We start from the raw sequence: 12,634 nt of genomic DNA, 5'->3' as shown, positions 1-12,634 counted from the left end.
AATGGACACCCTAATGTACAGTGAGTTTATACCAAAAAGTTCTATTTTGGTTTCATTTGACCGCATGATATTCTCCCAATCCTCTGCTGTATCATCCATGTATCCATTTTGGTATAAACTCAACTCGTCGTGTTTGGAGGAAGAAGAATACTGAGTTGCATCCCAAGAACACCATACCTACTGTGAAGCATGGGGGTGGAAACATCAAGCTTTGGGGCTGTTTTGCTGCTAAGGGGACAGGACGATTGATCCGTGTTAAGGAAAGAATGAATGGGGCCATGTATCGTGAGATTTTGAGCCAAAACCTCCTTCCATCAGTGAGAGCTTTGAATGGTTGACCAAATACTTATTTTCCACCATAATTTACAAATAAATTCTTTAAAATTCTTACAATGTGAATTCCTGGATTTTTTTTCACATTTTGTCTTTCACAGTTGAAGTGTACCTATGATGAAAATTACAGACCTCTGTCATCATTTTAAGTAGGAGAACTTGCACAATCGGTGGCTGACTAAATACATTTTTGCCCCACTGTATGTCCAGGCAAAATTAAAATAAAATGTGTGCTGTCAAACAATTACACATTTTATTCAGTTATACATGTATTCAGATTAATCACAACTAAATATTTGTTTCTTTTAATGTATTTGTTTTGTTTCATTTTGCATTGGATAAGAAAATGAATACATTTTTTAACTTTATGCATTTAACGCGTTTAAACACCTGGTTAAAGTTAACAAAACATGTCTGTTATTACAAACAAACATTTATTCTTCAGTTGACCCTGCTTACCCCTTTCGAGCTCAAGGTGCTTCAGCTAACTAACTGTGTGCTTGCAACATTGTTGTTGCTTATGCCGAGTATGGATATATATCTATTGCTTTTTATTTTTTTCGAGCTCAAATAAATGATCTGAACTGAATAAAAATGTATTCACATTAATAAGGACATGCTAATCAATTTTGTGTTATGTGCATTTATAAGATGGAAATGTTTAGAAGGAAAGAAAACGTTTTCCTGCATAGTGTGCATACTACTTTGTGTTAGTCCACTGTTCGGATTTGGGTTTTTTGTACCCAAGTTTCCAATCGAGAGGGCCAATGTACTGTTTAGCATTTTCCAAATGGACTTGTTCACTTCAGCTGCCTGTCACTGCTGGATAAACTGCCCATGCCTCCAGTTGTATAATGTAATATGTAGATGTGGTTTGTAATCAAGTTTTTTTTCTCATTCCAGACTTAGTCTTAAGATTCACTTATTTTTTTTAACGCATCTTCCTCCCACGTGTACCTTATCCATACCTTTTACGAGGCCCCATAGTGGCCACCCATCTGTGTTCCTGTTCTCTAACCCTGTAAAGTGTTTGTCTAATCTTGAACGGTTTGTGCTGAAAACAAAATGCTGTGGTATTTGTGCAATGACAAAGATCCATCCACAAATTATCACATTCCCCCGCTATTTACCTATAACGTATGTTTTAACAGGCAATGGGATTACATTTATTTTCTTATCCACCACATTCACTCAAATGTCAAACACCTAACAATACTAATACAAAGTGGAATTCAAACTATTCTCGGAGTTGGCAGTACATATTCTTTTAGTGTAAAGTGACAACTAAAACATGACAATTCAAGAAAAACAGCCAGTGATGTACTGCTTCACAACTCTGTGGTTATTTGATCGGATAACATGAAGTTTTTATATTATAATGTTGGCCATCTTAGTACTGTCAGCGCACACCAAGGGAACTATTAAGATCAATTTCTACTTTCTACTTTTCCCTTTACTATTGCCAAAATATTTTTTTTCTAAAATTCCCCCTGTGCATTTGTTATCCCATGAACTTTCCCCTGAAGTATTTCAACATCTGAATTTTGCTGTCATAATTTCAGAAATTAACACTAGGATTCAGGAAGAGTAGGTCGTCGTCCTGGTCCTGGATCCTTGAGGGTGCATGGGAGTTTGCCCTACCAGTCTACATGTGTTTTGTGGACTTGGAGAAGACATCTTACTGTGTCCTTTAGAAAGTCCTGTGGACCGGCTGATTGTGGCGGACCTTTCCCTGTATGATCAGTGTCAGAGCTTGGTCCGCATTGCCGGCAGTAAGTTAGACCCTTTTCCAGTGAGGGTTGAACTCGGCTGATTGTGTTTTCGATTGTTATGGACATAATTTTTAGGCACAGTCAGGGTGTTGAGGGGATCCGGTTAGGTGGCTGCAGGATTAGGTCTCTGCTTTTAGCAGACGATATGGTCCTGATGGCTTCAGCTCACCAGGATCTTCAGCTGTCACATGATCGGTTCACAGCTGAGGGTAAAGCGACTGGGATGAGAATCAGCACTTCCAAGTCCGAGACCATGGTTTTTGCTCGGAAAAGGGTGGAGTGCCATCTCCGGGGTTGGGGAGAAAATCCTGCCCCAAGTGGAGGAGTTCAAGTTCCTTGGGGTTTTGTTTACGAGTGAGGGAAGAGTGGTTTGTAAGGTTGTCACGGTCAAAAAGGAGCTGAGCTGGAAGGCAAAAAACTCAATTTACCGCTCGATCTATGTTCTCATCCTCACCTATGGTCATGAGCTTTGGGTTATTACCGAAAGGACAAGTTCAAGGGTACAAGTGGTCAAAATGAGTTTCCTTCATCGGTTGGTGGGGATGTCCCTCAGAGATAGGTTGAAAAGCGCTGTCATTCAGTAGGAGCTCAAACTAAGGCCACTGTTCCTCTATATTGAAAGCAGCCAGATGAGAATCAGGTCAGGATGCCCTGCGAACACCTCCGTTGGGAGGCGTTTAGGGCATGTAAGTCCTGAAGGACAGCACGGAGAAGACCCAGGACACGGTAGAGAGACAATGCTTCCCAGCTGGCCTGGGAATGCCTCGGGATAACCCGGGAATAGCCGGACCAAGTGGTTGGGTAAAGGAAAGTCTGGGCTTCTCTGCTTAGGTTGCTGCCCCAGCGACCTGACTTTGGTTAAGCGGAAGAAGGAAATTGACCCTCTGGCTGGCCTTCTAAAAGGCTACATGATCATATTTCTGTTGATGGATAAAGGGTGTGAAAGGTTTTTCTTACATTAAATCACTTTTATACAGTAAGTGCAGACACTACAACCACAATTGTTCTGATGGTCATGAGTTTTGAGATAATTATTTTTATGGATATATATATAAGTCCAAAAACACTGTATATTGCTATCTTTTTAAAGGGGAACATTATCACCAGACCTATGTAAGCGTCAATATATACCTTGATGTTGCAGAAAAAAGACCATATATTTTTTTAACCAATTTCCGAACTCTAAATGGATGAATTTTGGCGAATTAAACGCCTTTCCGTATAGCCCTCAGTACGTGACGTTGCCTAGGTAAGAAAGCCACCATTTTCCTTTTTTTCAAACACATTACAAACACCGGATTTCAGTTCTGTTAGTTTCCGTTTTTTCGATTATTTTTTGGAACCTTAGAGACATCATGCCTCGTTGGTGTGTTGTCGGAGGGTGTAACAACACTAACAGGGAGGGATTCAAGTTGCACCACTGGCCCGAAGATGCGAAAGTGGCAAGAAATATGCCGCCAGACCCCCATTGAATGTGCCGGAGTGTCTCCACATTTTACCGGCGATGACAGACATGGCACAGAGATGTATTGATAACCTGCAGATGCATTTGCAACGATAAAGTCAACGAAATCGAGTTTTGTTGATGTTGTTGACTTATGTGCTAATCAGACATATTTAGTCGCTGCGTAACTGCCAGCTAATCGATGCTAACATGCTATTTAGGCTATAGCTGTATGTACATTTGAAACTATATTACGTTTCCTTCCACCCACATTTAATGCAAAAAAAACACTTACCAATCGACGGATTTAAGTTGCTCCAGTGTCACAAGATGCAAAAGTCCTGATCATTTGGTCTGCACATTTTACCGGCGAAGCTAACGCAGCTATTTGGCCATGCTATGGCTATGAATAGCGTCAATAGCTATTCGCTCAATAGCTTCAGTTTCTTCTTCAATACTTTCATACTCCAACCATCCGTTTCAATACATGAGTAATCTGTTCAATCGCAGAAATCCGAGTCTGAATCCGAGCTAATGTCGCTATATCTTGCTGTGCTATTCGCCATTGTTTGTTTAAATTGGCAGCACTGTATGATGTCACAGGAAAATGAACAGTGGCTTCGAGAGAGCGAAAATAAGGCACTTTAAAGCTTTTTTTTTTAAGGGATATTCCGGGGCCGGTAAAATTTTGAAAAAAAATTCAAAAAACACAACAAGCCACTGGGAACTGATTTTTATTGTTTTTAACCCTTTTGAAATTGTGATAATGTTCCCCTTTAACAGTCCATCCATCCATCCATTTTATACCGCTTGTCCCTTTTTGGGGTCGTGGGGGTTGCTGAAGCCTATCTCAGCTGCATTTGGGCGGTAGGCGGGGTACACCCTGGACAAGTCGCCACCTCATCGCAGGACCAACACATATTCACACGCTGGGGCCAATTTAGTGTTGCCAATCAACAATCCACATACATTTACTAAAAGTAATACCAAATGGTTGCCTTTTATTAATTGCTTATTTTGAGACCAAGTGATGTGGCAATATGATTAAAGTGGTTTTATGATGACCAGTTTCTTTACTATATTAGAACCACGGGGGTCTTATTTTAGGCAAGACTTATCTTTTTCTAACTTTAAATGGGTGAAATATCCTGTAGTGGAGTATTTATCTCAGCAGCTCAAAGTGCCAAGAAAATAACCGAACCATAGCTGGGGCAACTGCTTGGACAAGAGCAAGACGCTTTTCATTAGAATGACATTGATTTGGAACAACTATGAAGGGCAAATTGTGGAACATTCACCCATATGGATAATCATTTATCCAAATACACACATAAATAAACAGACTGATGTCATGGAAAGTATGTCGACAGAGCCAGGGTGTATTGTTAATCTCAATCAGAACATCTTTTCACTTGCCCCCCCTCACTTTTGACATGACTATTTTGCTGTGATAGAATTTTGGCCGTAGTCCTGCAGCTAATAAAGAAAGGACGGTTGGCTGTAATACATGTGCATCTACAAAGGCCATATGTACATTTGCTTTCTAAAGCTCTAAATCATTCAGTGATGCCCCTCACCGGGATGACATTTTCCCCCTTGTTGCAACCTATACCTTGATAATTTATTTTAGGAGGAAGGATGGTCTTTGTAGAAGGGGCTTAGATCTGTGTTAGGGGGCCTCAACGAGACTGACAGAAACAGTAACTCTTGCTAAAGTACCAATTGAATTGGTCCCTTGTGGCCATATTGTGCAAGAGAAGGATGTGCCATTGTACTGTAGACCTAATGTACGCTGAGGAGGAAGTTCACGCTCCCCATTAATGAACTTGACATTTTTGGATGTACTTCGTTTCTGCTAATAATTAATACTTTTCATCAAATTCTAAGTTTGTACACCATGTGGTGCATTTTACTGACTGAAGATTTCACTGTGGTTCTAAAAAGTATGACTAAATGGCACCAAATGTGGTTCTGCATATTTTGTTTTTGTGTTGATAAACATACGCTTCATGAGCGTTTTAATCGGGTCGGAGTGTGAGAATTGGCAGGCACATGAGGGGCTGAGTGGTTTGGCGGTGCAGAATAAGAAGCCTGACAAATACTGTACTGACATCCAGTATCAGATGTCAAAGGGAGTTTGCTCAGAGCCCTTGTCTCTTACCATCTGGGTGATAGTGATGTTCGTGGTTTGGAAAGACCGCCACTATTCTATCACCATCAGATCCTATTTGCTCCAAGTTGGCTACTTAACATAAGACTGTCAGACGGAAGAGCCAGTGTGTGAGGAAGTGGATGCAAGTGTGTAGCATGTAACATGTGGGTGTGTGTTTAACAAAAGTGGGTGGTCTCAAGCTATGAAGACCAAATCTGTGTTTAAACTGGGCTTCCAGCTTCTGACCTTGAGAGCTCCACTGCTGGACCCAATGCTATTTATTTGGACATCTTATACACACTCACAAATGACCATTAGGTGCTGTGTTTGATAAACAAGCTGATTGGATTGCTTGCATGAATGTGTGTGGTTTCTCTCTTGCAAGGCTCCTTAGAACGAGCTCAATTTAACTCAAGGACATGGAAAGTAGCACAAGCCGTCACAGTAAAAAAGTATACAGCCGAGTATACATAAATACATGAACATAGGCACAAGGAGGCAAGCACATACAGTATCATTTAGTTACATTTGCAGACCCAATTTGAAGGTTTTTATGAAATTCCATCTTTACTTAACCATCAAAGCGCTCCAGTTGGTTTAAGGTTTAATGCCGAATTTGGGGCCAACAAAAAAACATTTCAACAACACTTACCCATCGGCATGAAGATGAAATCATGGCATAAATTGATTCTTTCATCGAAAAGTATAGAGTGCAGTTATCTTCTTCCCACTACGTTTCAGGCAAAACTGGTCCATCATGTTCACATATTGGACATTACATTATATTAATTCATATCATAAGGTGTTGTCTACCTTGTACTTTTTTTTATGTCATTGGCTGAAATAAATGAAAACATGAAGTAAAATGCAATACCTTTCTAATGATGTTTTTATTGTAATGTATGTGCTGACTTGTATATTATTTTCAGTCATTTTATTTTAATCTCTGTTTTCCCCTTATAGGCGAATCTCTGGGAATCAACTGAGGTATATCTCAAGCCTGGCTTTCCAGGGTCTCCACAATCTTAAAGTGTTGTGAGTATGTTTCTTGCACTTTGCACGTTTGCGTAAGGGTAGTGGTGTCCCAGTGACTCTTAGCATGTAAAGTTAAAGAAGTAAAGTTAAAGCACCAATGATTGTCACACACACGAGGTGTGGTGAAATGTGTCCTCTGCATTTGACCCATCCCCTTGATCACACCCTGGGAAGTGAGGGGAGCAGTGGGCAGCAGCGGTGCCACGCCCGGGAATCATTTATGGTGATTTAACCCCCAATTCCAACCCTTGATGCTGAGTGCCAAGCAGGGAGGCAATGGGTGCCATTTTTTTACAGTCTTTGGTATGACTCGGACGGGATTTGAACTCACAACCTAACAATCTCAGGGCGGTGCAGAACACCGATCTCAGGGCGGACACTCTAACCACTAGGCCACTGAGTAGGGGTACATAACAAGGGGTGGTGGGGATGAGTCTACCCCTTCAGAGTGAGGGATTTCAGATGCGGACTCGTTCAGGTAGGGCCAGAGGAAATCCCCCAATTTCTGCACAGGTTATATAATACATTAACGTTACATACCTTCAAAATATTCACAGAAGACAAGTCCTAGATGGCGGCTTTTTCCTCCGACCATTTATTTATTTATTCATCAATCAGAGCATGATGAAAAATGATCTCAGCCATTAACTCCATTGCTTCCGGGTTTGTTGTGCAATAGTCGATAAAGGTGACACTTTAAACACGGAAGTGCTGCTCTGCAAGCGCTTTAAAACATGTCTCGTCAAGCGTGTCAATACAGCTTTACCACCTTTGCTTCAAACGTACGTAAAAATAGATATTCAGATCTGCACAAGAAGTTTGAAGAGTGGCAGGCAATATAGTTAACAGCTTCCCCCTGCATTTACAAATACATAGATCAGTGGTTCTCAAGTGGGGGTACGCGTACCCCTGGGGGTACTTGAAGGTATGCCAAGGGGTACGTGAGATTTTTTTAAAAATATTCTAAAAATAGCAAAAATTCTAAAATATTTTATAAATATATTTATTGAATAATACTTCAACAAAATATGAATGTAAGTTCATAAACTGTGAAAAGAAATGCAACAATGCAATATTCAGTGTTGACGGCTAGATTTTTAGTGGACATGTTCCATAAATATTGATGATAAAGATTTCTTTTTTTGTGAAGAAATGTTTAGAATTAAGTTCATGAATCCAGATGGATCTCTATTACAATCCCCAAAGAGGGCACTTCTATGTGTAGAAATCTTTATTTATAATTGAATCACTTGTTTATTTATTTAAACAAGTTTTTAGTTATTTTTATATCTTTTTCCCCCAAATTGTTCAAGAAAGACCACCACAAATGAGCAATATTTTGCACTGTTATAAAATTTAATAAATCAGCAACTGATGACATAGTGCTGTATTTTACTTCTCTATCTCCTTTTTTCAACCCAAAATTATTTGCTCTCATTAGGGGGTAATTGAATTAAAAAAATGTTCACAGGGGGTACATCACTGAAAAAAGGTTGAGAACCACTGACATAGATGTTCAAACAGGTGGTTGGTTTGTTAAAAATTGTTAGCACTGTCCAAACGTAGTCTAAATTAGTGCAAGTGAGTTGACTGCATTTCGCAACAAATATCTACTAATTTGTGTTCAATGTGTGTTTTACCTGCGACAATTCTAATGTATAGTTTTAGTTTTAATGTTTTCAGTATTTACTAATGATTGGATTTGTTTTAAAGCACAGATCCAAATAGGCAACCATAAAGTATGAAGCATTTAATACAATGTTGATAAAGCTTTTTATTTGAGTCCAACCTAATTATAGATTATGGCAGGATGTATGAACAATAATTGTAAACTGTTCCTTGAGTGCAATAAGAAAAAAAAACATGTTTATTGCGCTTTTTACTTTTTATTCCATCCATCCATCATCTTCCGCTTATCCGAGGTCGGGTCGCGGGGGCAGCAGCCTAAGCAGGGAAGCCCAGACTTCCCTCTCTCCAGCCACTTCGTCTAGCTCCTCCCGGGGGATCCCGAGCGTTCCCAGGCCAGCCGGGAGACATAGTCTTCCCAACGTGTCCTGGGTCTTCCCCGTGGCCTCCTACCGGCTGGACGTGCCCTAAACACCTCCCTAGGGAGGCGTTCGGCTGGCATCCTGACCAGATGCCCGAACCACCTCATCTGGCTCCTCTTGATGTGGAGGAGCAGCGGCTTTACTTTGAGTTCCTCCCGGATGGTAGACCTTCTCACCCTATCTCTAAGGGAGAGCCCCGCCACCCGGCGGAGGAAACTCATTTCGGCCGCTTGTACCCGTGATCTTATCCTTTCGGTCATGACCCAAAGCTCATGACCATAGGTAAGGATGGGAACGTAGATCGACCGGTAAATTGAGAGCTTTGCCTTCCGGCTCAGCTCCTTCTTCACCACAACGGATCGATACAACGTCCGCATTACTGAAAACGCCGCACCGATCCGCCTGTCGATCTCACGATCCACTCTCCCCCCACTCGTGAACAAGACTCCTAGATACTTGAACTCCTCCACTTTGGGCAGGGTCTCCTCTCCAACCCGGAGATGGCACTCCACTCTTTTCCGGGCGAGAACCATGGACTCGGACTTGGAGGTGCTGATTCTCATTCCGGTCGCTTCACACTCGACTGCGAACCGATCCAGTGAGAGCTGAAGATCCCGGCCAGATGAAGCCATCAGGACTACATCATCAACTTTTTATTCCAATATATTAAAACTGTTATTTGAGTCTAATAAGAAAGAAGTTTTATCATAAGATTTTCTTTTAAAATCAAGTCAACATGGACTTTTTTTGTGGTACCCTTTATTTTGTAGTATCAAAGTATCCATCAGTATTGAAATACAGTACATAATATACATTCTGGTACCAAAATATTGGTGTTGGGACAACTCTAGGGAGGACAAATGTTTAAAACTATGCAGTGACGTAGCAAGTGGTGTCCCAATTCCTTGAGAAGATTACAAAGCTGTACCACTTATTCTCAGAGGCCATTCAATCGATCACAACTGGACTTGTCTTAGAATATGTTTCTATGAGCTCATAGATATCCAAGTCTATGAGCATGAACTGGGTGAGAGGCACAACATCTTCTAAGACAAACCGAACAGTCCAGTTGCGATCGACTGAATGTCCTGTGAGGACAATGACCTGGATAAATGAGAACATTCATAAACATCTACCCATTGTTGCTTCATTCCGAAAATGTAGTAAGTGAGGGTTCGTGGTAGTGAGTGAGGGGGAACATTGGGATTCGGCCTTAGTCTTCTTGTCAGGTGTGTTGCTGTGCTGGGGGGGGTCATGCATCATTAACTGTAGTTACAGTGTATGTGCTGGAGAGAACTACCCTGATTTGAATCCCCTGATTTCAGTACATGCCATACACACACACCTCCTCAGGTGCCAGGATGTTTCAGGCATGCCACCTACCTTGATAACAAGTGACAGAGAAGTCTCCATTTGAACTATTTATATTATATTCTACTATGTATGCTAACAAACAGTAGTAGATTAAGAAAATGTGCACAGCAGCTATACAAATATATTTTACAGACACATTAGAGGCCTACTGAAATGAGATGTTCTTATTTAAACGGGGATAGCAGGTCCATTCTGTGTCATACTTGATCATTTCGCGATATTGCCATATTTTTGCTGAAAGGATTTAGTAGAGAACATCCACGATAAAGTTCGCAACTTTCGGTGCTAAGAAAAATGCCCTGCCTCTACCGGAAGTCGCAGACGATGACGTCACCCGTTGATGGCTCCTCACATATTCACATTGTTTTTAATGCCTCCAACAAAAAGTGCTATTCGGACCGAGAAAATGACAATTTCCCCGTTAATTTGAGCGAGGATGAAAGATTCGTGTTTGAGGATATTGATAGCGATGGACTAGAAAAAAAAAACAGGATTGCATTGGGACGGATTCTGATGTTTTTAGAGACATTTACTAGGTTAATTCTGGGCAATCCCTTATCTTTCTATAGTGTTGCTAGGGTTTTAGTGAGTTAAATAGTACCTGATAATCAGAAGGGTGTCTCCACGGGTGTGTTGACGCGCAGTGTCTCAGGGGAGTCGACGGCAGCTATGGACGGCACAAGCTCAGCTTTTCTCCGGTAAGAACTGACTTTTTAACCACAATTTTCTCACAGTAACCTGCTGGTTGACATTTGGTAGGGATCCATGTTGGCTTGACCTCGCTCTGATCCATAGGAAAGTTTCACCTCCAGGAATTTTAAACAAGGAATCACTGTGTGTTTGTGTGGCTAAAGGCTAAAGCTTCCCAACTCCATCTTTCTACTGTGACTTCGCCAATATTAATTGAACAAATTGCAAAAGATTCAGCAACACAGATGTCCAAAAAACTGTATAATTATGCCGTTAAAGCAGACAAAATTTAGCTGCGTGTGTGCGCAGCGCTCATAGTTCCTAAAAACCTGTGACGTCTTGCGTACACGTCATCATTACACGACGTTTCGAAGACGAAACTCCCGGGAAATTAAAAACTGTAATTTAGTAAACTAAAAAGGCCGTATTGGCATGTGTTGCAATGTTAATATTTCATCATTGATGTATAAACTATCAGACTGCGTGGTGGGTAGTAGTGGGTTTCAGTAGGACTTTAGGACGTGCATAAGGTAATGAAAAGTAGCCCTGGCAAACAATTCAGTTCCTTTTAGTTTAGCCTGAATCATCAGAAACCATTGAAAATACCTGCCATTGAATTTAAAATTGGCAAGTCATGACTTTATTACAATTGAATAATGGTAAATATAAATTGAATAGGTGTGCGAACACACTTGTGCTTTCCTCTGCCTGTCAAGCCGATTTGGATGTTCTATTCAAATTTGGACGTTCTTGTGTAAGGAAATTTTAAAGTTGATGATTTACTCACTCCAGTTGGGTATCGGTTACATAGTATCTAATACCGGCCCAGTACTGTGGGCACGGGGTCCATTATGGTACATACGTTGTGGTACACATCCCTTGTTGTTTTGCTGAGGCAATTAGGCATGATTGGCTGCAGCAGCAACCAGCTGGAGCATAATCAAAGCCCAAGTCCAAACTGCTTGAACAGGCTGCTACAGAAAGTTACAAGGTCTACGAAGCTAGAGTGTCAATAAATCTGCATTTGCACAACATCTAACGCTTTAAACCGTGAACTACTGCTAAGGAATAATTTTGACCTTTGCTGGTACCGTACTGCCATTGCCAGACAAAATACACGAGAGACTTGGTCTCTAATGTCCAAAAACTAAACAACCTAAAAAAAGAAAAGGAGAGGAAGCGCAAGAGCAGGAAATAGTGTGTTCAATTTCCCTCCCCCACTTCCTCATTGTTCCGTTCTTCCGAGAATTACATCAACAGCCCACCCAAGGAGCATCTCCTCACCTCTGTTGCGTTTAAAGTCTTATCCCAACATTTTCTTTCCTAAGTATGAGTTCCATCATCATGGACTTAACAGTGTGGCCTGATGTGCCTGCTTTTCTAATTGTTTTGTTAATTTCTCGATTTGCATGCTGTTCCTTCCAGAATGCTGCAGAACAATCAGCTTGAAAGACTTCCTGATGATGCACCATGGGACCTACCCAATCTGCTGTCCCTGTGAGTTCTACAAACACACACATTCACAAACACTCTCTCTTTCAGCAGATAGTAAAACCTCCCTGACCATCCATTTACGTCCAAATATATCTTCAGCTGTAACCGCAACGAAAGTATCTGGACATATTACGGACCATAATCAAACTTCGGCTAAGGTACCCGAAAACCTCAATACAGAGCTGTCTGATTGTACGAGTCACAGTCTGCTTAAAGGCAGTTCGTGGTAGCATCTGGAAGCCATGAGGGAAACAGCAGACATTGCAGGCCACAGAGAACATCTCCAATGAGC

The 12,634-nt window shown here is 41.1% G+C and overlaps 1 protein-coding gene across 3 annotated transcripts in view; it reads left to right on the top strand.

The window, feature by feature from the left end:
- The window catches only part of LOC133555062 (leucine-rich repeat-containing G-protein coupled receptor 6), a 114,932-nt gene that overhangs the window by 68,444 nt on the left and 33,854 nt on the right, over window positions 1-12,634 (top strand). For 2 of the 3 annotated variants that reach the window (XM_061904498.1, XM_061904497.1), the window contains 2 exons: window positions 6,665-6,736; window positions 12,274-12,345. In XM_061904498.1, the coding sequence (XP_061760482.1) occupies window positions 6,665-6,736; window positions 12,274-12,345 (144 nt within the window). Of the gene's footprint in view, window positions 1-6,664; window positions 6,737-11,818; window positions 12,176-12,273; window positions 12,346-12,634 lie in introns of those variants that run through there. The other variant, XM_061904499.1, reaches the window with a different exon arrangement.

Source organism: Nerophis ophidion, linkage group LG06, assembly GCF_033978795.1.
Source record: "Nerophis ophidion isolate RoL-2023_Sa linkage group LG06, RoL_Noph_v1.0, whole genome shotgun sequence".
Lineage (NCBI taxonomy): Eukaryota > Metazoa > Chordata > Actinopteri > Syngnathiformes > Syngnathidae > Nerophis > Nerophis ophidion.
The sequence above is the reverse complement of the archived record's forward strand: the minus strand, read 5'-3'. Positions and strand labels throughout refer to the sequence as shown.